The sequence below is a fragment of the Geotrypetes seraphini genome, chromosome 8 (assembly GCF_902459505.1).
Source record: "Geotrypetes seraphini chromosome 8, aGeoSer1.1, whole genome shotgun sequence".
In the NCBI taxonomy this organism is placed as follows: Eukaryota; Metazoa; Chordata; class Amphibia; order Gymnophiona; family Dermophiidae; genus Geotrypetes; species Geotrypetes seraphini.
In genome coordinates, this window is record NC_047091.1 from 191,905,900 (window position 1) to 191,933,100 (window position 27,201).

At 43.8% G+C, this 27,201-nt stretch overlaps 1 protein-coding gene across 9 annotated transcripts in view; it reads right to left on the minus strand.

Moving 5' to 3' along the window:
- Positions 1-27,201, minus strand: part of LOC117365440 — a 362,671-nt gene that overhangs the window by 41,779 nt on the left and 293,691 nt on the right. For 4 of the 9 annotated variants that reach the window (XM_033955907.1, XM_033955903.1, XM_033955905.1 and 1 more), the window contains 2 exons: positions 9,347-9,549; positions 1,439-1,465 (listed from right to left, as the gene is read on the minus strand). In XM_033955907.1, coding sequence (XP_033811798.1) covers positions 1,439-1,465; positions 9,347-9,549 — 230 coding nt within the window. Of the gene's footprint in view, positions 1-1,438; positions 1,466-8,950; positions 9,089-9,346; positions 9,550-27,201 lie in introns of those variants that run through there. The other 5 variants (XM_033955906.1, XM_033955904.1, XM_033955910.1 and 2 more) reach the window with 2 other exon arrangements.

Here is a 27,201-nt window from a genome sequence, read left to right on the forward strand (position 1 = left end):
TATCTTCTCTCCCTAAGAGATCTCACATGCCTATCCCACGCTATCTTGAATTCAGATACAGTCTTCATTTCCACCACCTCCATTGGGAGACTATTCCACACATCTACCACTCTTTCTGTAAAGAAGTATTTTCTTACATTACTCCTGAGCCTATCACCTCTTAACTTCATTCTGTACCCTCTCCTTCCAGAGTTTTCCTTCATTTGAAAAAGACTCCCCTCGTATTAACGCCACAGAGATATTTAAACGTCACTATCATATCCCCTCCCGTCTTTCCTCCAGAGTATACATATTAAGGTCTCTAAGTCTTTCCCCACTAACCAATTTTGTAGCAGCCCTTTGGACCAACTCCATCCTCTTTATATCTTTTTGAAGGTGGGGTCTCCAAAATTGCATACAATATTCCAAATGGGGCCTCACCAGACTTATACAATGGCATTATCACCTCCCTTTTCCTACTGGCCACTCTTCTCCCTATGCACCCAAGTATATTCCTGGCTTTGACCATCACCTTTTCTACCTGTTTTGCCACCTCAGATCATCAGACACCAATCACCCTCAAGTCCAGCTCTTCTTTTGGAGCTTATCCTGGTGCTTTTGAAGAGGATTGGACATATTTTATAAGTTAATTTTTTCTGCGACATTGCCGGAAGCAGCAGTTGCAGACATCCCGTCACACTTTGGTTGCCATCACTTTTCAAGACCCATTATGAACATTTATACAAACTGAAGAAAAAAGATACGAAGAATGAGTGTGAATGATTTCTGTTTTTCTTGTGTGGAGTTTTTTTTCACAGACCCATGATGATACTGGTTCCAAAGGATGCCTTGTGGGTCCATGAACCAATGTATTGAAGTCTGTTTTTCTCCACGTGGTCTTTTATTATTTATCAAATCTCAGTTATGTTCTAACAGCACATTTTCATTTGATGTAGTTAGGCTCACCAATTGTCAGGTTTGCAAAGCATACAGTTGCCATACTTAGAGCTGTAAAATCCCAGATGCTGGCCCCACCTCTACAAAGCCTCGTCTCTTCTTTCCCGACCTCTGAGCATACGCAAATGCATGTGACATCAGATGTGGCTGGAGCTCGGTACTTTCCAAATTCCAGACAAATTGCCGGGTTTTGGAAAGTCTGCCCAGGCACTCGGACAGTCCAGGTTTTCACAGACGTCTGGTAACCCTAGCTGAACATTCAACTCTCCTGGTACTCAACAAAACACAACAGAAGATCTTTGCATGTTACTGCTCTATCACTGTGACACCCAGTCACTCACTAATTCAGAATGCCTGTCATTTGTTTTGAAGGTCTTTAAGTGTATGGACGCTTTTCGTGGTAATCTGATTTTTACAGCTTGGTTATCCTTAATAGTTAGATCTTGTGAGTATCATCAACCCATCCAGTGAGCAGCCGTGCAGCCACCGAAAAGGCAGTTACCTTTGCTTTACTAACTCTGCCTTGCATCTGTAGGGAAACAAAACAGTTATTTCATTGCATAAACCATACAGATACAAAGATAATCAAGATGGCCCAGTAAAAATCTCTCATGCATCTAAAAACTGCCACATATCCTTCAAAGTTAGTGTATTTAGAGACTATTAAATCTTTACCTCTTGAATTCACGCAGAGACTTGTGCATAGCCCAGGCTGATAAATATACATTCTCTTTGCAAAGGATACCAAAAAACCTGCTCCTCACTAGTAACATGACCCTCTCTATCCCTGAGTCTCATGGTGTCTTGCTAGTAACAAGGCCCTTTCTACAGAGCTATTCACTAGTCCCCGAGTCTTCTGGTGTCTCACTAGTAACAAGGCCTTCTCTTAAGAACTATTCAGTGATCCCTGAGCATTCTGATATGTCACTAGTAAAGAAAAATTAGGTTCTTACCTTGATAATCTTCTGTCTTGTAGATAAGTGTCTCTAGGGTCACTAGATTTGTTGAAGAAAGAAAGATGACACATGGCCCGCCCTATTCTGCCCCTGCCCCGCCCCCTACAAATCTCATTTCTTCTTCCCCAAATCTGGACCACGTCTGGAGGACATCTGAGTATGCGTGTGTGACATTATTGCATCACATCTGCATATTCTTTTTTTTTTTTTTTTATAATCTTTATTCATTTTTAGAACTTACAAGTGCATTTTAACTTGGATACAACACTTGATATTCTGCAATAAAGCACAGTTACTTACCGTAACAGGTGTTATCCAGGGACAGCAGGCAGATATTCTCTACATGTGGGTGACGTCACGGACGGAGCCCCCTAGCGGACGTTTTCGCAAGCAGACTTGCTCGAAGACCTTCAGGCTTGCGATTGACCCGCGCATTAAGTCTTGAGAAACCAAGCTGTTAAGTGCAGAGACTGGAGGTTGGGATGAAGCAGAGAACCCTGACTCTGTGTAAGCAGAGAAGGAAAAAGAGGCAGAGGAAGAGGCTCCCTGGAACTGAGTTGCAAGAGAAGGAAGAACCAAGGTTGTTGGGGCCATCGAGTAGCTATCAGAATCATGGTGGTATGCGAAGACTTGAGCTTGACGAGAGTCTTCAGAATCAGAGGAAATGGAGGGAATGCATACAGGAACTCGTTCGTCCAATCCAGAAGGAAGGCATCCGCCTTGATCCTGAGAGGAGTGTAAACCCTGGAGCAGAAGCGGGGCAACTTGTGATTGAGGGGGTCACGAACAGATCGACCTTCGGAGTCCCCCAACGAGCAAACACCTGACGCAAGGTCACGGAATGGAGGGACCACTCGTGAGGCTGCAGAAGACGACTCAACTTGTCTGCCAGACAGTTCCGCTGGCCCTGAATGTAGACAGCTTGAATGAATATGTTGCGGCGGATGGCCCAATCCCAGAGCCGCAGCGCCTCCTGGCACAGGGACCTGGACCCCGTGCCCCCCTGTTTGTTGATATAATACATGGCGACCTGGTTGTCCGTGCGAACTAGCACCACCCGGTCGCAAAGTAGGTGACAAAAGGCTTTCAGAGCGAGGAAAACTGCTCGAAGCTCCAGAAGATTGATGTAACAAAGGCGGTCGGCAAGGGACCAAAGACCCTGGGTGCGCAGACCGTCCAGATGAGCCCCCCAAGCATAGGTCCACGAGTCTGTCATGAGGACCTTTTGCGGAGGAGGGGCATGAAACAGAACACCTCTGGAAAGATTTGAAGAGAGCATCCACCAACGGAGAGACCTCTTCAACAAAGGAGTCACGACAATGTGTCGGGAGAGAGAATCCCGATCCTGGTTCCATTGGGACGCCAGAGTCCATTGAGGAACACAGAGGTGAAGTCTGGCAAAAGAAGTCACGTGAACTGTGGAGGCCATGTGACCTAGGAGGACCATCATGAGCCAAGCCGGCGACGAGTGCAGATGGATCACCCTTCGGCACAAACGGATTAGGGTCCCCTGACAAGGGCGAGGCAAGAAGGAGCGGAGACGAACCGTGTCCAGGACTGCTCCGATGAACTCGAGAGACTGGGTCGGGCAGAGGTGAGACTTGGGAAAGTTCACATCAAAGCCGAGACTTTGAAGGAGCAAGATGGTCTGACTTGTCACTCGCAGGACTTCGTTGCGAGAAGACGTGTTGATTAACCAGTCGTCGAGGTAGGGAAACACCTGCAGGCCGCGGAGGCGCAGGGCCGCAGCCGCCACAACCAGATATTTAATGAAAACCCTCGGAGAGGCCGCCAGGCCGAAGGGAAGAACACGATACTGGAGATGGAGATTCCCCACCCTGAATCTCAAATACCGGCGAGAGGCCGGGTGTATCGGAATGTGCGTGTATGCCTCCTTGAGGTCCAGCGAGCACAGCCAGTCCCCCTCGTCCAAGAGGGGATACAATGTGGGAAGAGTGAGCATTCTGAATTGTTCCCGGACCAGAAACTTGTTCAGAGCATGGAGGTCCAGGATCGGACGCAGATCCCCGGTCTTCTTGGGTACCAGAAAGTACCAGGAATAAAATCCGGAGTTCCACTGCTCCGAGGGAACCTCCTCGACCGCCCGAAGGCGAAGAAGAGCCTGAGCGTCCTGTAGGAGGAGGGGAAGCTGAGACTGAGCAGAAGGAAACTCTCTTGGAGGCAAGTCCGGGGTACGCGACTGAAGTGGAGGGAGTACCCCTCCCAGATGATAGACAGGACTCAACTGTCGGTAGTAAGACTCTCCCACTGGGTATAGAAATGATGGAGACAACCCCCGATGGGGAGGGGGAAGGCTCCAGGAGGAAGGGAGCCCGAAGGCTTGGACTGGAATTGTCAAAAGGACGGCCCGGTCTTCGCCGAGGTTGGCGGCTGAGTCTTAGGTTGACGTTGGTGCTGCTGCAGGGGCCGTTTCGAAGGAGGCCTAGAGAAAGCGGGAGTGGATTTTTGTGGATACCTCTGGAGAGGGATTTTATATTGACGAGCCGGAGGAGCCTTAGGTTTAAGTTTCACCAGAGACGCGAAGGACCGCTCGTGGTCCGAGAGGCGCTTTGTGGCTGCCTCGATGGAATCATCGAAGAGCTCATGACCCACACACGGGAGATTGGCAAGGCGATCCTGTAGATTCGGATCCATATCCACAATCCGGAGCCAAGCAAGGTGACGCATGGCGATCGAAAAGGCTGTAACTCTTGAGGACAATTCAAAGGCGTCGTAAGAGGCCTGAAACATATAAAAGGTGGAGTTGGGAGAGGGTCTCCTTGAGGAGACGAAACTCCTGACACCGAAGCTCTGACACCGACCTCCCAGAACGAGCAGAGGGCATTTATACAGAACCGGAGGTAGGACGTGAAGATGAAATTGTAGTTAAGGACACGGGACGCCATCATCGAATTCTGATAAAGGCGGTGACCGAATTTGTCCATCGTACGGCCCTCCCTGCCCGGAAGGACGGCAGCGTAAACCTTCGAGGGGTTAGACTTCTTCAAGGAAGACTCAACCACCAAGGATTGGTGGGAAAGCTGAGCACTTTCAAATCCTTTAACCGGGATAATCCGGTAACGGGACTCCAACTTGGAGGGAATAGCCGTGACAGCATATGGTGTCTCCAGGTTCCGGAGAAATGTCTGCCGGAGAACCTGATACAATGGAAGGCGAAGCGCCTCGCGAGGCATATTGTCAACTCCCATTTCCGCCAGGTATTCCTGGATAAAGTGAGAGTCAGATTCATCCTCCGGGGGTGACTCCAACCGAGACCAGGGTGCAGCCGAGAAAGAGGGAGAGACTTCCCTGGAATAGTAAGCCGGAGCCTCAGAGTCCCGTGAACGGGAGACCAAAGAGGGTCGAATAAGGCTTGTAGGGGGCGTCGAGGAACGGCCCTGCGCCAGATGGACCAGGGAAGACCCTGGGGTCTGAAGAAATCGCTGAGGGAGCCTCGGAGAAGACGGGGTATAGGAAAAATCCCCAACTGGCTTTGAAGCAGTCCCTTTAGAAGCCGGCAAGCGCCTCGATGGGGAACAAACACTAGAGTCCAATTCGAAGACAAGTGTCTGGACGGTTTCGAGGTCGGAGACCTGCTCCGACAGGGCGGGGAAGACCGGGGCCTTTTAGAAGAGGCGAGCTGCAGTAGTGGGGGAAAAGTGGCCCCCAGTTTGGACTCCTGAAAAGTCACCGATGACTCAGGAGGGGAAGACTCGCTCGAGGGAATCCGACGAGTCTTATGGTTGAAGCCTCGAGAGATGAGGGGACGCTCAGGCTGGTCAGACCGCGACTGGGTCAAGACCGAGGTCAAAGGCGTCGAAGTTGGGACTAGTTGGCTAACCACCGAGGAAAACTGTGTGATAATAATAGCCTTAAGCATGTCCTCAAACATAGGCACTGAGACCAAAGGTAGGTGGGTCAGAGGTGCAGCAGTGCGCTCCTTAGGGGGCGACCTCGAGGAAGAGTATTCCCTATGTGAGGAGGCACGCTTAGATTGATGTCTCAAAGACGCCGACGAGGTGGCGCTAACATGAGACTCCGAGGTAGGCTTCTTCGCTTGTATACCTGAGGAGGGAAGAGGAGACTTACCCGAAGCCAGAGTAGCAGGGGGGCCGAGGCTGAAGCCTTCGAGGCCGATGGAGACTTCGAGGCCGAGGCGCCCAACGAGGGCGTCGAGGCTGAGCTCGAGGCCAGTCCCGCAGTATCCATGGGGCCAAAGAGTTGGAGAATCTTGACCACCCGTCTACGAAGAGCCCACGGTTATAAAGTCGCACAATGGGGACACGACTTAGCGTGGTGCTCTGCACCCAGGCACTCCACACACCAACGACGAGGATCGGTGATGGAGATAACCCGGTTGCACTTAGTGCAGTGTTTAAATCCGGAACGAGGCCGGGACATAAGAAAAAGGAGAGCCCCAGCCCCGTGAGGCCAGGCAGCCAAAGGAAGACCAGGAACCCGGTCAAAAAAATACGAACTGAAAAAAATGAAAATAAAGAAAATGAAAGACGCAAGCACAGCGACTCAAAAGAAACTAATAAAATAAGCCGCGGTGCAAGAGGGACAATGAGATTACATAGAAACATAGAAATTGACGGCAGAAAAGGGCCATAGCCCATCGAGTCTGCCCATACCAATGACCCACTCCCTGACTTTTACTCCCCTATAGATCCCACTTTTTCTCTTAAAATCTGACACGCTGTTGGCCTCAATCACCTGCTTAGGCAGCTCGTTCCAATGATCAACCACCCTTTCGGTGAAGAAGTACTTCCTAGTATCACCTTGAAATTTCCCTCCCCTGATACTAAGCAGTGTAAAACAACCACACGTTTAACATTTATGGAGCTTGTGCATTCCACAACGTGTGACCTGTTTGTTTCTCTCTCTCACTCTCTCTTTTTTTTTTTTTTTTTTTACAATTACCTAAGAGCTTGTATTCCTTAAATTTGAACCAGTGTGAGTCTAGGTGTGCAGTCGAGATGTGGTCATATTTGTTTAATGAGTAGATCAGTCTGAGGGATGTGTTTTGTACGGTCTGTAATTGTTTTATCATGTCTGCGGGAGTAAAGGATGTTGCAGTAGTCTAGAAGTCCCAGGATTAGGGATTGGACCAGGAGATGGAATTGTTTCCTGTCAAAGAATTTTCGAATTTGCCGTAGGTTGCGCATGACTGCGAAAGATTTCTGGATGATTTTGTTAATTTGTAGTTGCATGGTGCAACATCTGTCTATCATCACCCCAAGAAGTTTGAGGGCAGGTTGTATGGGGTATTTGGTGGTGTTTATTTCTATTTCTGTTGTGATTGTAAGTTGACTTGATGGCCCTGTGATTCCATCTAGAGACAGTAGCTTTAGATGCCGGCTTGCCCAGTTTCTCTTGACTGGTGAGCATGAAGAAATGATCGGAGAGACAAAACTCATTACTCTCCATACATCCAGAAGCATGAGTCTCATCTCTTTCATTTGAAAGGAAGCTCTTGAATGAGAGGGCATAGGATGAAGTTAAGAGGTGTTAGGCTCAGGAGTAATCTAAGGAAATACTTTTTTTACAGAAAGGGTGGTAGAGGTGTGGAACAGTCTCTTGGAAAAGATGGTGGAGAAGAGACTGTGTCTGAATTCAAGAAGGCGTGGGATAAGCATGTGGGAGAGAGAGAAAGAGATAATGGTTACTGCGGATGGACAGACTAGATGGGCCATTTGGCCTTTATCTGCCATCATGTTTCTATGTTTCTTTGACCCTGTGGAGTGAAACGCTGGCAGTCGTACTTTTTTTTTTTTTTTAAATTCTTTATTCATTTTTAAAACTTCAATTGTGCACACTGTAAAACATAAGTTCCAAACAACAAAAACAAAATACAGGGTTATGTTTTACAATACAGAAAATTTGTGTGTTTTTTTTCTTTTTTATTTGCAGCGATTCCTTGATGAAGCTTGGTTGCGAAACAGGGAGCCCTGCTGGAGATTGTGGAGATATACTGCAAGCGGTGAGGAGTTTTTAGCAGTTGTGCTTTTGGCTCATGCTCCACTGTGCAGGTTTTTTCCTGCTTCTACATTCCAGTACTACTATGTTTTCAAAGATAAGTGTGATGTTATTGTGATATACTGCAGAAGTTAATGATATTTAATAATATTGTTCCACTTATCTTGGAGTTTTTGACCAAGGATGTGTCTGCCTGTCTCAAAGTTGGTATTTTGAGTGGCTTGTCTATATGGGTAGTGATTTTTTTGTACCCTTATTAGATACTGAGGTCTTTTCTCCATTTTTGAGGTATGAATGTCTGTAGTGCTGGGTAGATATTTGGATGTAATTTAGGTATATACAGTTTTTTGGACATCCTTTCTTGTTTGGGAATATTGTACCAGGTGACATATTGTGTCAGATGATATGTTGATTGATAGCTACTTGTGTAATTTTGATCTGAATTGTAATAAAAAAGCACAAGGCTTGAAGAGAATCTTTGAGAGAGGTCTGAGAATTCAGTTGCCTTTAAACTGACCAGATCCTAAGACCATTCTTTGGACTCTGGGTTGTTTGTGTTGCTGAAGGAATCACGCAGCTGATAAGAGAAGCAGAGAGCTTTTGAAAAAATGATCACTAAAAATCCAAGATGGCTGCCGCTAAGAACTTTGCACCAAAATCACAATATTTTTTATATAAAGGAAACATTAAAAATAGTGATTTTAGGATTTTTCAGGTGGGGGAACACAGGGGAACATGCAGAAACCTTCAAAACTGTGAAATTCAGACCCCTCGGTTCATCTCACAGGCTGTGCTAGCCTTTATTCACTGTGACCTGTGCTGAAATGCTGGAAATGTGCTGCAGCCTGCCATAGCTCTCTTACAGTAGCTGGAATCAGAGAACCATTGCCTCATGCAGGGAATGCCTGCATGATACTGATCTTCAGGCTGCAGTTAGACTCCAAGCCTGACTGCACCTCCACTCCTGTGGACGAATGTGGTCAGGAATGGGCGGAGGGGCGGAACGCAGCTGGCACCCTGCGATACACCCCCAAGTCTCCAAGGTATGCCCAACAGCCTGCGCCGAACTTTGTCCAGAAGTAGGAGAAACAGGGACAGCCCAAACTCCTCAAAACCAGATGCAGGTACCCACTAGGATTGACCTGTCAGCTGCAGACTGAAGTCTGTGTGTTCTCCAAGCAAGCAGAGCTGAATAATCACTCCTCGCACAAGAAATCCTGATAAAAACGGATGAAAAAACACCAAATAACATAATAAAAAGGAAGGAGCAGAACAAACACACTCCTGCTGGCACGCATGCAGAAGGGAAAACTGTATGTGGAGTTAGAGAGCACACTGAAGTAGAGCAGAGTCACAAAGAAAAAAATCCAAATTGGATTCCTTCTGCATAAGGCACGTGGCCATTGGGATATCACCCACTTGTCTAGAATGTCTTCCTGCTATCCCAGGACCAGAGCATTTAGTGAATGACTTACTTTTCCAGTTCAGCATTAAGCTCTTCCTCAAACTTGCGGGCCAGCTTTCCAGTTGTCTCATCTTTCCATCGTGTCATATTTCTCTGGATGGCTCTCAACTCATTATCCTTGTCACGCAGCAGTTGGCGCAGTGTCTGGTTCTCACTACCCCCAGACTCCCGCAGCTGGTTGCGTTTCAAGGTTGTGATCTCCTCTATATGTTCCTGAAGGAAAAGAACACAGTATTGGGAGAAGTCACATTAAATTCAAAGAATGTTTTCTCTTTTGCAGCCAAAATTGTTGCCACTTTTCACTGTCTCCCACCTAAGTGAGTAGTGAAGAGGTGACAATATCTCATTCCTAGCATTTCTAATGATAGGAAAAGTAAAACTTAAAATGCAGAACCATCAGTATCAAAATTCTTTAAGCTTCTTCTAACTCATAATGGACTAATTCAAAGTTCCTGGGATGCTTGCTAGAATTGATAGAGAAATTTGTAAAATTTTCAGGGTATAAGATAAATTGGAGCAAGTCAGAAATTCTTCCACTTAATGTGCATTGTACCAAAGGCTTGTTTGATTCATTTTTATTTGTATGGAAGGAAGATGGACTAAAGTATTTAAGTATTAGGATAAAAAATACACTTGAAAACACAATGAAAGAGAATGAAAATTTTTTATTAAAAAAAGTATCAGAAATGTGTGAGCAATGGAATCCTTTACATCTTTCTTGGTGGGGGAGAGTCCAAACTATTAAAATGATGATATTGCCTGTGGTTTGTTATCAAATGAGTATGATACCAGTTTTTTCTCAAGGGTCCTTTTATAAAAAGTTAAATGATATTCTTACAAAATTTGTTTGGTTGGGTAAAATGCCTAGAATTGCTTTAGTATCTTTGCAAAAGCCAATTGCGGAGGGTGGGGTAAATTTTCCAAACTTTTATAGGTATCATCAAGCCTATATTTTACGCCAGGGTATGTACTGGGTTCTCCCAGAGCTCATGGAAAATACCCCCGATTGGTTGTATTTGGAATGGCGACTCATGTTTCCTTTACATTTATCTCATGTTCTCAGTGTCAAGATGCCTAGAAAATATAAAGAGAACAGAACATTGATAGATACATGGAAAACATTGCGTTATGTCAGGAATTTAACTCCTGTTTGTAAATCTTTATTCATTTTCATATCTTACAACAAGTGTTATCAAGTGTGTACTCAATGAAATTGTATAGATTTATGTGATACACTTGTTGTTATATGAAAAATGAATAAAAAACTAAAAACAAAAAAAAAACAAGTGTATAATAATCAATCAGAAAAATTTTTAACAAATCACTTGACAATCTTACTTATAATCATTAAAATATAAAATAATCCCTTCCCACTCACCCATCTATTAATAATAAAACAATTAGCAATTATTATATTTCCCAATCCCACCCCACCTATATCTTATATAATACCAAGGTGTTAAGGTGTCTGATCATTAGAATATATAATCAATGGCCCCCAAATCTTTTTAAAATTATGATAATTTCCTTGCTGTATGGCAAGCACCCTTTCCATTTTATAAATATGACATACTGAATTCCACCAAAAGGTATAATTAAGTTTAGTATAATCTTTCCAGTTTCCAGTAATATGTTGAATGGCAACTCCAGTCAATATTAATAAAAGTTTATTATTTGCTGAAATTGGGCTCTTAAATCTCATAGATGTACTAAATAATATAGTTGAAAAAAAAAAAAAAGAAAAAGGAATTGGCTCACAATAAGAATTCTCCCAGAAGGAAAAGATTGAAAGGAAAAAGTATAATTGAAAATTAGATCTAATTTAATAATATTAAACAGGCCTCTGATACAAAAGCCCTTACTACAATGGACATCAGTATGAGCCGTTCAGATAGCACGCAGTGTGTATTTAGGGCTCAGGCAGTGGCTTTCTGATGACTTGCATCAACCAGACAGAGGTCTAGATAAGGACTGCCTCATACATCATGTTGTCCTTTGTTATAGGTGAAAAAAACTCAAACATAAATAAATAAATAAATACCTTTCAACCGTTCACTCCTGGGATAAAGCGGATAGTCTCCCAAGACGTAGTGAAATAAAGTGTCAATGGCATAAAAAGTGCCTGTACAAAGTTTAAAAACAGTGTATCAAAAAGTTAATAGGAAAACGCCCTAGTGAAAAAATGTAAAAGTGTATAAGCAAAATAAAAAACTAGAAAAAGTTCATCAAAGTGTCCAGTGAAAAAATCAATTCCTTCATCATGCAAGTTCATAAATCAAAAATTCACTAAAAAGTTAATGGACTAGATGGTGATAACAGTTCAAGGAATGAAAAAGATACCAACAATTCGTTAAATGAAATTCAATTCAGTCATTAAGAAAAACCTGATGGAATTCATAAGGTTCATACATACTGTGATAATTCAAAAGATCTTAAATGGCATCCATTATAACCAAATTGCACACTAGCCCAGAACTTGAAGGAATAAATACTTAGCTTGACAATAAAAAGCAAAATGTTGCCTAAGACCAGTTTTTCGTTTTTTATTCAAATACCCATACAACAATTTATACCACTGTGCGGCTTGGTGACCCATGAAATCCGCCTGAAAGCACAAGAACTTTCCATTCAGGGAACCCCTCCTGAATAGCCTGCTTCAATTGCAACCACTTAAAATGTTGTGATTTATTTAAACCATATTTATGTTGCAATTGTGAAAAACTAAGCAGTGACCCATTTAGAATAACATCAATGATTAACTTTTCCCATGATAAGATATTTGATTAGAGGGGAAAGGGGTGGGATTTTATTTCTGATTATTACATAATATATCAATAAGAATGATATTAAATTTAGATTTCTTACATAATATTTTAACATTATAGAATACTAATTTTCTAATGAAATGTTAAATTTGATGCTAATATGTGAGTTAATCAAGTGTGTATCTTTAAGTTTTATATGAGTTTATTTGATACACTTGTTGTAACATACAAAAATGAATAAAGAATTATAAAACAAAAAACAGAATAACATCATTTAAAGTCCATATACCTGCAATAATCCAATGCTTCCAAACGATTTTAAATCCGCCTATTTTGATCTTGGAGTTTACCCAAATGCGTTGAACAAAAGATTAAAAATAACATAACCTAAGGATGATTTAAATTAGTTTGCTAAATGTTTTGAAAAAAGATGAATTTTCAATTGAGTTCTAAAGTGCTTGCAAGAGCAAGCACTACGCAACATTGGCTTAAATTTCCTGTCCCAATACACAAATCAACAAATCAATCTTTATGGCTAAACTCCAAGATTCAAATTGGCGGTTTTAAAGTCGTATGGAAGCATTAGATTATTACAGGTATACGGACTTTAGGTGATGTTATTTTAAATGGTAAACTGCTTGATTTTTCACTGCTGCAACATAAATATGGTCTAAACAAACCACAAAACTTTAAATGGTTGCAGCTGAAGCAGGCTATTCAGGAGGGGTTCCCTGAATGGAAAAATCTTAATAATCAGTATAGTCTGGAGTTCTTATGCTTTCAGGCGGATTTCTTGGGACACCAGGCCGCACAGTGGCATAAATTGATATCTGGATTTATGAATAAAAAACCAAAGACTGGTCTTAGAGACATTTGGAGCATTGAGATTAAGCATCAAATTTCTGCATCTCAATGGCCATGAATTTGGTCTTGGAGGATGAAGTGTACAGTGTCAGCATCTATGAGACAAACTTGGTTCTTTTTGTTACATACAGCATTTTGGACCCCAGTTAGATTACAAAAGTTGGATAGCTCTAAGTCTAATAGATGTTGGCATTGTCATCTCGAAGCGGGAACTTTAGATCATTTATTGGCTTTTTGGAAATCGATTTGGGGCCAAATAAATTGTTTGTTGGAAAATCCTGTGGCTCTATCCTATGATACTATATTATTTGGAATGTCAATGAGGAAGAAAAGTCAAATTTCTGCAAAGAATTGTAAGTTATTACTTATTATGACTGGAGTTGCCATTCAACAGATTACATTTAATTGGAAAAATTGGAATAGATTAAATTATAGTTTTTGGTGGAATTCATTATGTCATATGTACAAGATGGAAAGAATGTTAGCCTTGCAGAAAGGTAATTTTAATAACTTTTGGGAGGTTTGGAGGCCATTAATACAATATTGTAATGAGTAGTTATTGGATTATCATTTTTTCCTAATAGGTATAATTGCAAAGTATTGGGGGGGGTGGGATTTCTGATTTGATATTAAATGATTAGATTAATAGGACAGAATATATAATATATTATATGATATATGTACTACATATGAATTAGTAGGGTTGGGAGGGAGGGTTTAAATATTATGATTTAAGTTAAATTGATAGAGACTCAAGTGATATTGTATAAGTTTAAATGTTATTTTATGATACACTTGTTGTAAGATGTAAAATGAATAAAGAAAAGTCAAATTTCATCAAGTAATAATAAACTTTTATTGATAACTAGTGTTTAAGCTCGTTACATTAACGAGTGCTAGAATATATGTCTGTCTGTCTTTCTTTCTTTCTGTGTCTCTCCCTGCCCCTGTCTCTCTCTTCCTATCTTTCTGTCTTTCTCCCTCCCGCTGTCTGTCCTTCTTTCTTTCTGGTTCTCTCTCTGGCACCCTGTCTGTCTGTCTTTCTTTTTTTCTGTCTTTCTCCCTGCCCACTGTCTTTCTGTGTGTCTGTCTTTCGTTCTAATGCACTGCTTGTCTGCCTGTCTTTCTGTCTCCCCTCACCCAAAGCAAACCAAGATTGCTCCCAGGCCCCTTTTCCCTCTCCGTCCCCTCCACTTCCCTGTGCAGCAGCAGCAGCATTTCCCTCCCACCCTTCCCTGTGCAGCAGCAGCATTTCCACCCCCCATACACACACTTCCCAGTGCAGCAGCATTTCCCGGCCTTCCCTGTGCAGAAGCAGCATTTCCCCCCCTCCCACACTGCCCTGTGCAGCAGCAGTATTTCCCACCCTTCCCTGTGCAGAAGCAGCATTTCCCCCCCACACACACACTTCCCTGTGCAGCAGCAGCAGCATTTCCCACCCTTCCTTGTGCAGCAGCAGCATTTCACAGCCTTCCCTGTGCAGAAGCAGCATTCCCACTCCTCACCCCCACACACACACTTTCCTATGCTGCAGTAGCATTTCTCAGTCTTCCCTGTACAGAAGCAGCATTCCCCCCCCACCCCACACACACACTTCCCTGTGCAGCAGCAGCATTTCCCGCGCTCCCTTCCCAGCCGCCGCGTTTAAATTCAGATAAAAGCGCTGCACCGCGCTACCGCTGGCTTCAGCGTCTTCTATCCACTGCGGCCAACCCTAGCGGAAACAGGAAGTAGTTAGAGAGGGTGGGCCGCAATGGAAAGAAGACGGCGAGGCTAGCAGTAGCGCGGTGCTGCGCTTTTCTCTGAATTTTAAATGCTGGTGAGCCAGGGAGAAGGAGGAGGCTTAAAAGTACAGTAGCTGGTTTTGGCGGTGAGTGAGGGTGGGAGGGGGGAGTCGCTGGCTGTGCTGTGTCTCTCTGTGTTCGAATTCGGCAGGAGGGACACAGCACTTGTCAGTGGCCACCGAGGTCGGCAATCGGGGGGAGCGAGGACGCAGCTCAGGAGATTGGGAATGTGTTGGCAGGTGGCGGGGGCCTCCTCCTGCAGGCGCTCGTGTCTCAGGTGTCCGGCTCATCCCGGCAGGGAGAGAGCTTGCCTGCACTTCCTCCCAGCAGCAGTTGGTGAGTGAGGGCGGGAGGATGGGAGTGGCCAGAATGTTCCCTGCCGCCGGGTTCTAAAATGGAACACGGCCACGGATCACACACCACAGCGGCAGGGTACACGCTGTTTTAACAGCGCATGCGCCGGTAACCTTTTATTATATAGGATGACAGGAGTCGCCATTCAACATATCACCAGGAATTGGAAAAATTACACTAGACTTAATTACACCTTCTGGTGGAATTCGTTGTGCCAAATATACAAAATGGAAAGAACAATTGTTATACAAAAAGGGAATTATAATAATTTAAAAAAAAATTGGGAGCCATTAATAACTTATTTTAATGATTAGACGTCATTTTTCACTGAAAGTACATTTATAATTATGAGGGATAGTATATAGTTATATTAAAGGTTTAATCAATTAAATATGAATGTAATGTTTATGATATTTTTTGATTACAATATTTGTGGGAAGGGTGGGTGGTGGAGGGAGTAAGTTTATGTATTTAAGATGATAATAGAAAGAAATTCAAGTGATGTAATATTGTGTACTTGATGTAAGATGAAAAAATGAATAAAGAATTTGGGAAAAAAAAAAGTTCCTGGAATCTAAAAGATAAATTCTGCAATAAACAAAGTAGCAAGAGCCAAAGAGGGAAGCAGGCTGAAAGCTAGGGCAATGTGTATTATGTTAAGTTAATCAGGTTTTCTATTCCGCCTTTTCCTATTCAGTTCAAGGTCAGATTACATTAATCCAGGAAGATACAGACAGGTAGATCAGTATAATTTAAAACTCTGAGGTTACACACATAATATACTAATTGCCCTTTAGTCGCATGGATATGAACCGACAATGTACAGACAACAGTTAAAAGCCAGATATTCGTTGGCACTATATCTTACAGGAAGAACAGAAGTAGCGACATTTTCATAGGAAAGCATTAACAAAAAGTTGCGTTTTAAACATTTTTTTCTTTGTAAATCTTTATTCATTTTCATCTCTTACAAGTGTATAATAATCAATCAAAATAATTTTTACAAATCACTTGACAATCTTACTTATAATAATTAAAGTATAAAAGAATCCCTTCCCACCCATCAACAATAAATCAATGATCAAATATCATATTTCCCAATCCCACCCCACCTATATCTTATATAATAACAAAGTGTAATAGATGCTGGCATTGTAGTTTAGAAGCTGGGATTTTAGATCATTTAATTTTTTTCTGTCCCTTTTGGAAGTTAATTTGGCCCCAAATGAATTCATTGTTAGAAAATCATGTTGCCCTTTCATATGATACTATATTATTTGGTACATCTATGAGATTTAAGAGTCCAATTTCAGCAAATAATAAACTTTTATTAATACTGACAGGGGTTGCCATTCAACATATTACTGGAAATTGGAAGGATTATACTAAACTTAATTTTACCTTTTGGTAGAATTCAGTTTGTCATATTTATATACAGCAAGGAAATTATCATAATTTTAAAAAGATTTGGGGGCCATTGATTACATATTCTAATGATTAGACACCTTAAACACCTTGTTATTATATAAAACATTTTTTTTAAATTGATCTTTCCAACACAAAATCATAATATGCCTGGCAGAGCATTCCAAAGTTTGACACCCGCCAATTGATGCTTCAATAGGCAGGGAAAAACTGGGCAGACTGAGTTTTACCTGTCATCATCTACTGAAGGGGTGCCCAAATGGTCAATCGCGATCGACCAGTAGATCGCAAAGGAAACGCAAGTCGATCACGTTGCCTTTGCAGTCTTTTTCTTCCTGCCTCCCTGAGCCAGGCCAGGTGCGTACTAGTGCCGGACCCACAAGACTTCACCTCCAACGTCATTTCGGAGAGCAAGTTTTGGGCCAGCCAATCGTTGCCTGGCTGGCCTGGAACTTCCTCTCCGACGTTAGAATTGACGTCAGAGGTGAAGGCTTGTACGCCTGGCGCTTGTACGCGCCAGGCCTGGCTCGGAGAAGCAGGGAGAAATCTGCGTGGTGGCTTGGGGGGGATAGAGAAAGAATCGGGAAAGTGGAGGAATCGGCCTGATGGCTTGGGGGGGCAGGGGGAGAGAGAAAGAAAAGGCAGAAATAAAGAGGGGGGCAGGGGAAGAGAGAAAGAAAGACAGGCAGGCAGGGAGGAGAGAGAAAGAAAGGCAGAAATAAAGAGGGGTGCAAGGGGAGAGAGAAAAAGACAGACAGGCAGGCAGGGGGAGAGAGAAAGAAAGGCAGAAATAAAGAAGGGGGCAGGGAGAGAGAAAGGAATGAAGGCAGGCAGGGGGAGAGAGAAAGACAGGCAGGCAGGGGGAGAGAGAAAGAAAGAGAGACAGAAAGAAAAGGGGAGTGGGCAGAAAGAAATAAATATTGGATTTACAGAAGAAGGAAGTGCAACCAGAGACTCATGAAATCACCAGACAAAAAGGTAGGAAAATGATTTTATTTTCAATTTAGTGATCAAAATGTGTCCGTTTTGAGAATTTATATCTGCTGTCTATATTTTGCACTATGGCCCCCTTTTACTAAACCGTGATAGTGTTTTTAGTGCAGGGAGCCTATGAGCGTCGGGAGCTGCGAGGGGCATTCAGCAGAGCTCCCTGCGCTAAAAACAGCTATTGTGGTTTAGTAAAAGGGAAAGAGGGTATATTTGTCTATTTTTGTATAGCTGTTACTGAGGTGAATGCATATTTTAGTCATCTGCCTTGACCTCTGACAAAACCCCCTAATACAAATGATAATTATTACTGGTACAATCCACTGTGTTGGCCCAGTTGGACTACTGTAATTCTATTTATTTGGGTATTAAACAGGGTAGCTTAGATCGTCTCCAGTTAATACAGAATACAGTGGCCAAACTTATTTTTGGAAAGAGAAAGTACGACCATGTTTCCCCATTGGCTTCTGGTCCATCATAGGATACAGTTCAAGTGTGCATGTGTGGTTTTCAAACTCCTTTATGGAATATTTGACTCTTTGATTCCCCTTAGTGGGAATTCCTTTAGATCCTGCTATTCAAGAATTACAACAATTCACAAATTAGCATTTCCTTCTCTGAAAGGCATTAAATGCACTGGGAAGCTTAGCAAATCTTTTACATTTAAATTGGTGAGAATTTGGAATGAACTTCCAGATTCTCTAAGACTGGTAGATCAATTATATTAATTTTGAAAAAGTTTAAAATCCTGGTTGTTTTCACAATAGTTAATTTGATTTTAGCTGTCAAATAGTAATTTTAAGCAATTCAACACTTTTTAAGCAATTCAACACTTTTTTTTTCTGGCAGGATCCCAAAAGAGTAAAATAGATTTCATGCTGTTTATCACAGGAATAAGCATTGTCTCCAAGTCCGTATTAATGATTTATGGACTTTTCTTTCAGGAACTTGTCCAAACGATGTTTAAACCTTGCTAAGCTAATCGTTTATGCCACATTCTGAGGCAACACATTCCAGAGTTTAATTGAGTAAAAGAATATTCTCCAATTTCATTGCATGCTCCCTAGTCCTAGTTCTTTTATGGGAAAAGAAGCAAGTGATTTGACATCTACCTGTTCTAATCCACTCATTTAATTTATTTATTGGGATTTATTAACAGCCTTTATGAAGAGATTCACTAAGGCAATATACAGCAAGTATCTCCCCTCAGCTGTTTCTTCTGAAAGATGAAGGGTCCTAATCTCTTTAGCCTTTCTTCATAGGACAATCCTTTCATCATTTCATCTCCTTTATCATTTTGGTTGGACTTCTCTGTACCTTTCCTAATTGAACCAGAGAGTGGTAGAAATCTGGAACACTCTTCCAGAGACTGTTATAGGGGAAAGCACCCTCCATGGATTCAAGACAAGGTTAGACAAGTTTCTGCTGAACCAGAACGTATGCAGGTAAGGCTAGACTCAAATAGGGCACTGGGCTTTGACCTTAGGGCCGCTGCGTGAGCGGACTGCTGGGCGTGATGAACCACTGGTCTGACCCAGCAGCGGCAATTCTTATGTTCTTATGTTTTCCATCCATCTACTCTAACCAATTTCTGTTTTTATCCCACAGTTTTTACTTGTTATGTTTCATGTTTTAAAGAAATGTAAACCGAGTCAAGCTCCTTAGGGAGGCAGGCAAACAGGAAGCAGGAAAAGAGAAAGAGAGAAAAGCAGATCAGAGAACAGGAGAGGGCAAGAAGGAGCAAGAGAAGGTAGGAGAGAGCAAGGGGCATCGGTGAGAGGTAGCTCCGCCCAACCCTGACATCATCCACCGGAGCTCCTCCTTAAAAGGGGAGAGGCCAACGGAGCTCAGTTAAACAGACTTGGGCAGGCAAGCAGGAGGCAGGAAAAGAGAAGGAGAGAAAACCAGAAGGACAGAAAAACGGAGCGGAAAACAGGAGAGGGGAAGAAGGAGCAGCAGAAGGCAGGAGAGAGCAAGGGGCATCGGTGAGAGGTAGCTCCGCCCAACCCTGACATCATCCACCGGAACTCCTCCTTAAAAGGGGAAATGGCAACGGCGCTCAGCCATTCGGCGCACGTCAAACGCGAGCGTTAAAGGCGCTCGCCTTAGCGAAGGGTCTTAAGGGACGAGCAAAAGAAGAAACACTAAGGAAGGACACCTACACAGGCAAGTACCACAAGGGCAACAGGACAGAAAAGCAGTAGATAAACAAACACAGTAGTAGCAGAGAGCAATCACAGCAAACACAGAGGACACATAGAAGCAACAGGAGTAGCAGGTTTAAAATCAAGAAAAGAACTTCACAGTAACACCAAGGACGCTACATGATTTCCTACACAAGGAGAAGCCACTTCAGACGACAGACCGGCAAGTGGACAGCAATGGATGCAGCAAACAGAAGCAGGATGTTGAGATACCCACTTTTCTGCACTGTTTGCCATATGTATGACTACCTCCCCTCTGGGAGGCGGTCTTATGTATGCACTCAATGCGAGGAACTGGAGGGCCTGAAGAAACAAGTCAGACTCCTGGAGGGCAGAATACTGGAACTAGAAGCACTTCAAGCAGCGGAAGAGGAGGACAGAGAGGCAGAAAACTTCATGACAGAGAAAACCATTGAGGAAGAAGTCAGGGAGTTAGAGAAGTTCATCGAACAGGCATACAGGGAGGCCTTGAAAATCACCAACAACAGTGGAGCTGCCAAGATACATCTACCGTGAGCAAGGACCAGCTGGAGGATAATCACAAGGAAGACGAGTCTGATGCAAGCCAACGCCGGGAAGATGGAAGTGCACAGAGGACATAGACCTACGGCTGGAGAGATGGCCATACACCATCTTGCGGCTAGAGAGGCAAGAGATGATAGAAAGGAAAGCAATCGTTGTTGGGGACTCCATCATCAGACAAATCGACAACCACATAGCGGGAGGAAGACAGAATCAGCTGGTGACCTGCCTACCGTGAGCCAAGGTAGAAGATATAATGAGCCACAATGACAGGATCATCGACAGCGTGGAAGAGGAAGATACGGCAGTGGTGATCCATGTGGGGACAAACAACGTGAACAACAGGAACCACAGCAGGGAAGGAATGAAGGACCAGTTCCAGATGCTAGAAGTGAAGCTGAAGACCAGAATGCTGAGGGTAGCGTTCTCTGAGATCCTGCTGGTATCCAGGGCCGACAAGAAGAGGCAGACGGAGCTGCAGGCAGTCAATGCGTGGATGAGGTACTGGTGTGAGGAAGAAGGATTCCACTAGGTGCACAACTGGAAGATGTTCTGGGGGAAGAGCAAAATATTCAGGAAGGATGGACTCCACCTCAGTGGCAACAGAATGAGGCTGCTTGCAAGCAACATCAAGAGAGAAATTGAGAAGTTTTTAAACTAGGAAGAAGGGGAAAGCCGACAGTCAACCAAGAGTCGATGGTTCGGTAACCGGTATACCCAGAGGATACCGTGCAGGAAGATAGCGGGGAACACTCACCGGATCATTGCCAAGATAGGAATCCTGACAGATCGAAAGGGACACAAGAGGGAAGGAAATACAAGAAAGTAACAGGCCAGAAACTGAAGTTTATGTACACGAACGCAAGGAGCCTAAGGAATAAGATGGGGGAATTGGAAGCTATGACACAAAAAGATAACCTCAACATCATCGGCATCACGGAAACATGGTGGAATGAGGAAAACGTCTGGGACACTGTGCTACTGGGATACAAGTTATAACGCAGAGACAGAGTAGGTCAAAAAGGTGGGGGTATTGCCCTATACGTCAAAGAGGGAATTGAGTCTATCAGAGAGAATACGCTGGAAACGAAAAATAAAGTAGAGTCTCTATGGGTCAAAATTCTGGGAACAAATGGAATGGAAATGAAGATCGGCATCTACTACCAACCCCCAGGGCAGTTCAAAGAAATTGATGGAGAAATGACAGACGAGTTTAAACACAACTGCAAGGGAGGCAATGCAGTTATCATGGGTGACTTCAATTATCTGGAGATAGACTGGAACCTAGGCACCTCCGTCTGCGGTAGGGAGACCAATTTCCTGGATGCTGTAGGCGAATGCTTCCTGGAACAACTTGTCAAGGAAAATACGAGAGGAAATGCAATTCTGAACTTAATTCTAAATGGACTACGAGGACCGACACAAGGTGTAGAAGTAGAAGGGACACTGGGAAGCAGTGATCACAATATGATCCGCTTCAACCTGGACACAGGGGCAAAACATCAATCCAGAACGATGGCCACGGCACTAAACTTCCGAAAAGGGAATTACAAAGGGATGACACTCACGTTGGGGAAGAAGACTAAGAAGAGGATAAGCACTGTAAAAACGCTAGAGCAAGCATAGTCCCTTTTTAAGGACACAGTCACCGAGGCACAAAATCTCTATATATACTGCGTATTAGTGCTGCCCGATTCAGTAAAAAAAATTTTGATGCGATTTGATTCAGCCTATTGAATCGATTTTTCGATTCGATTTGAATTTCCTGCCTAATTGGGTGTTTTTATAAAAACATCCTGGTGAGTTTATTTTATAGCTTCTTCACCCTTTTATAGTCTCTTCACCTCCATCGCCTACAACACACTGATGCTGTGGTGTAAACAAACAAAAAAGACTTTTCCTCTCTCTGTTAAATCCTAGCTCACGTTTGCGGTCTAACACCAGCTCTGGCAGGATACACGTTTCAAATCTGACATATTGTAATCACAAAACAGAAAATAAAATGATTTTTTCTACTTGGAGGATGAGTTGTACAATGTCGGCATCTATGAGACAAACTTGTTTTTTTCTGTTGTACCGAGCTTTCTAGACCCCTGTTCGCTTACAAAAATTAGATAGCTCTAAGTCTAATAGATATTGGCAGTGGCGTACCAAGGGGGGGCAATCCGCCCCGGGTGCAGCCTTAAGGGGGGTGCACAGCCAGCCCGGTCCCTATCGCGCTCCCACCCTCCCAGCGAGAACAGCAAACCTCCCTCCAATAGCGCTGGCTGCTTCGCGGCTTTCTCCTCCCTCTGCCGCGTCACTGATGACATCATCAGTGATGCTTCACTGGCAGAAGAAAGCCGTGAAGCAGCCGACGCTACTGGAGGGAGGTTTGCTGCTCTCGCTGGGAGGGTCGGAAAGATTCACATGGGGGGGAGAGATAGGAGGGTCAGTGGGGTTCGGCTGGGAGTGGGAGAAGCAGTCTGCCTCGGTGCTCCAAGGCCTGGCGCCATTACCTTCTTCGGGTAGCAGCAGCTTTTACAATTCGCTGCTGTTGCTGGCTTCAGGCCTTCCTCTCTGCCGGGTCCTGCCTACTTCCTGTTTTCATGAAGACAGGACCCGACAAAGAGGAAGGCCTGAAGCGGGCAACAGCAGTGAATTGTGAATGCTGCTGCTGCCCGATGAAGTTCAGGACACCAGGCCTTGGGTGACAGAAGGAGGAAAGGGAGCAGAGGGGGAGAGAATTGGGGAGAGTGTTGCTGTACCCAACTGGAGGGAATGAAAGGAGATGCCAGGGCTTGGAGGGAAGAAGAGACGCCAGGGCATGGAGGGAAGGAGGAAGGTATGCGAGATCAAGGGAAAAGGAAGGAGGAGATGTCAGAGCATGGAGGGAGAGGGGGAGATGGAAGAAAAGGAAAAGAGAGAGATGCCAGGAATCAGGGAAGGGATGATGCCAGATCGTGAGGTGGGAAGGAAAGAAAGGATAAGAGAGAGATGCCAGAGCATAAGGGAGGGGGTGGTGACAGAGAGAGAAAAACAGAGAGGTGACAGTGTTGAAATCAATCATGTACAAAGGAGAGAAGAGGCACGGGATAGATAGTTTATGGAAGGAGCATAGAAAGAGGGAAGATGCCATATGGAAGAGATAGAGAGAGAGGGTGCAAACTGGATAGAAAGAGCACAGAGGGCAGTGAATGGAAGGGGCGAGATAGAGGGTGAACAGTAGATGGAAGGGGTAGAGAGAGGGAAACAGACACTGAATGGAAGTGTGGGGGAGAGAAAGGACAGCTGCTGAATGGAAGTGTGAGGGAAAGGGGGAGCAGATGCTGGAAGGAAGTGGGGAGGAGAAAGAAAAAAAGGACACATGCAGGATTGAGGGAAGAGGAGTTAGTTACTGGAAGGGGTGAGGGAAAGAGATGGCAAGCTATAGGAAGACACAGTGAAAGAGGGAAATTGAGGACTGAATAGTAAAAAAGAATTTAGACAGAGGCAAAAAATAAATTGAGAAGGAAGACCAGGGAAGAACAGGAGGAAGGGAGCGGAGAGAGAAATGCCAGAGCAGGGGGGAAGGAGAGGAGACAGATACCAGACCAATGGGGGTGAAAGGAGAGATGGAAGGGGGAGACATACCGTTTCTGGAAGGGGCATAGAAGGAGAGAAGATGCCATATAGGGGAAGATAGACGGCAGACAGTGGATGGAAGGAAGAGAGTTACAAGAAGATGAGGAAAGCAGAAACCACAGAAGACAAAGGTAGAACAAAAATTTTCTATTTATTTATTGCTTTAGGAGACATGTGTCACTGTTTCTGTGATGCACTGTATGCAGAGTCCAGCTTCTTACTGGTTCAATTTAACCTATGCCTATGTATTTCTATTTTATCCCCCCTTTTACAAAACTGTGGAGCGTTTTTTAGCGCCAGCCGTGGTGGTAGCAGCTCTGATGCTCAGAATTCTATGAGCGTCAGAGCTGTTACCACCGTGGCTAAAATCCACACTACAGTTTTGTAAAAGGGGGAGGGATTAGTTTGTGATGACATATTCCATACTAGGTGAAGGTGTTTTCTGTGTTCTGTGTGTTCGAAAGACATGGTTTTCTGTTAGGATTGACGATGTAGGATTGATCTGTACTAGTCTGGCTTGTTTAGTTTTACAATGGGTGTATTGATGTTATACTGCTCACTGCAGTATGTAAGATGCTGCCTTTTCCTAGGTACTCATGTGTGACATGTGGCTTGTTACTAAAAATCATGTTTTTCGTACAGATGGGAGGGGGGTGTCAAAAAATGATGGGCCCCCGGTGTCACATATGCTAGGTACGCCACTGGATGTTGGCATTATCATCTCGAAGCGGGGACTTTAGATCACTTATTGTTCTATTGTCCATTCATTTTGGCTTTTTGGAAATCGATTTGGGGCCAAATAAATTGTTTGTTGGAAAATTATGTGGCTCTATCCTATGATACTATATTATTTGGAATGTCAATGAGGAAGAAAAGTCAAATTTCTGCAAAGAATAATAAGCTATTACTTATTATGACAGGAGTTGCCATTCAGCAGATTACATTTAATTGGAAAAATTGGAATAGATTAAATTATAGTTTTTGGTGGAATTCATTATGTCATATATACAAGATGGAAAGAATATTAGCCTTGCATAAAGGTAATTTTAATAACTTTCAGGAGGTTTGGAGGCCATTAATAGAATATTGTAATGAGTAGTTATTGGACTATCATTTTTTCCTAATAGGTATAATTGCAAAGTATTGGGGGGTGGGATTTCTGATTCGATATTAAATGATTAGATTAATAGAACAGAATATATTATATATTATATGATATATGTACTACATATGAATTAGTAGGGTTGGGAGGGAGGGTTTAAATATTATGATTTAAGTTAAATTGATAGAGACTCAAGTGATATTGTATAAGTTTAAATGTTATTTTGATACACTTGTTGTAAGATGTAAAATGAATAAAGAATTTAAAAAAAAAAATATTTTTTTCTACCTATTGTTATCTGGTCACTATTCAAATCTTGTTGGTCCCAGGCTCTGGTTGTCTTCTGATAACTTGCTTGCCAGGGTCTCCTTCTTTCTTCTTTCTCCGTGCTAATCATCCATCTGCCATCTCTGTCCTCCCCTTCCGTTTCCCTTCCCTAGAGGTTGTCAGCCCTAGCATTGCTAGCAAGCAGCAGTTTTGGTTGCCATAACTAATGTCAGCAAAGCCTATGGGACATTATATCAATCTGACTCTGGAATGTTGATGCAGAATTCTGGGCTCCTGCACAGAATTCACATACATAAATCATCCAGCCAGACTGGATTGTTTATCAAGAAGATAGGCTGCTTGAATGGGACAAAGAAGCCAGAGACTAATCCCATCTACCATGCCTGCAAGTATCACACCCTCCTTATCAATTAAACTAACCATTGTTTCAAACAGTTTACAAATTCTAAACAGAAAGATACTGGGAAATACAATAGTTTCTATGTTCAGAAAAAGATTCCAAGCTATAAAAGCCTCCTCTCTGCAACACACAGGAATCTATCTCTTTCTCTATCTATCTCTCTATCCCTTCTCTCTGTCTCAGGAACCCGAATGCTTAATTGTAATGCTTATGAATATTGCTTTTCTGTAAGCCTATTTCTATAATATATTCTTTATGCAATCATCTCTGGCTGTGTTTCTTATTTGATTCTACTCCTGGTGAATCTTCTGTGAGGGTATTGAACTCGGGACCTGGCATTTTGTAAAGGCGCCTAACATAACCCCTATAACCTAATATTGTGGGGTCCACAACAATCCTTAACCTCACATTGTGGGGGCCACTACAATCCTTACAGAGGTCTGGCATCTTTCCTTTTTTTCGTCTCCATCCACAGATCCACCTTTTCTCAACTACCCTTTCATCCAGCATTTCTCCCTCCTTCCCAACTATCCTCCTATCCAGTATCCCTATCCCCCCTCCACACCATCTCTCCCTTTCTGTTCCTTCCCTCCCTAAATCCCATTGCCCATCATCTCTCTCCCTCTCCTCTATTTTTAGACCCATTATTTCTTCCCAGCATATGTACTTCTCTTTGAACCCCCTTCCCTCCCTCCCTCCGTGTACTTTTATACCAGGGCCCTTCCCCTGAAGGTTTATCCCCCCCTTGAAGGTCAGTCCCCCCCTGAAGGCCTACATCCCACCTCTGAAGGCCTGCACCCAAGGCCTGCCTGTCCCCCCTAAAGGCCTGCACCCAAGTCTTTTCTGTCCCCCCTAAAGGCCTGCAAGCAAGGCCTGCCTGCCCCCCCAAAGGCCTGTACAACCGCCCCCCCACGAAGGACTGCACTCCCCCTGGAAGACCTGTACAACCCCCCCCACGAAGGACTGCACCCCCCCCCCGGAAGGCCTGTACAACCCCCCCAAGAAGGATTGCACCCCCCACCCCCCCCGGAAGGCCTGCGTGTTCTCTCTGGCCTCAATTTACCTAAATCCATCAGCCTGCATAAGATCGCTAGTGCTAGCGATCTTTGCAAGCTACCGTCAGGTCTTCCAAGCTGTCTTCTCTCTGCCACGGTCCTGCCCCTCCTCTGACGTCAGAGAAGGGAGCAGGACCGCGGCAGAGAGAAGACAGATCAGAAGACCCGACGGTAGCTTGCAAAGATTGCTAGCACTAGCGATCTTATGCAGGCTTATGGATTTAAGTAAATTTGATGCCGGGAGGCCAGGGGGGAAGCCGGACACTGTAGCACTTCCCGACTGACCCTTTCCTCTCGCCCTCTAAAGAAGGAGCGGCAGTGGCTGGCCAGCAAGAGCAGTGCTGCCGCTCCTGCTTTATTGGGTGAGGGTCTGAATTGGGAAGCTGATTTTTTATTGTTTTAAATCGATTCGAATTGGTTCACCTGAAGTGAATCGGTAAACTGATTCGAATCGTGAATCGGGCAGCACTACTGCGTATCAACAAGGGATCCAAGAGGAAAAAGAACAAGAA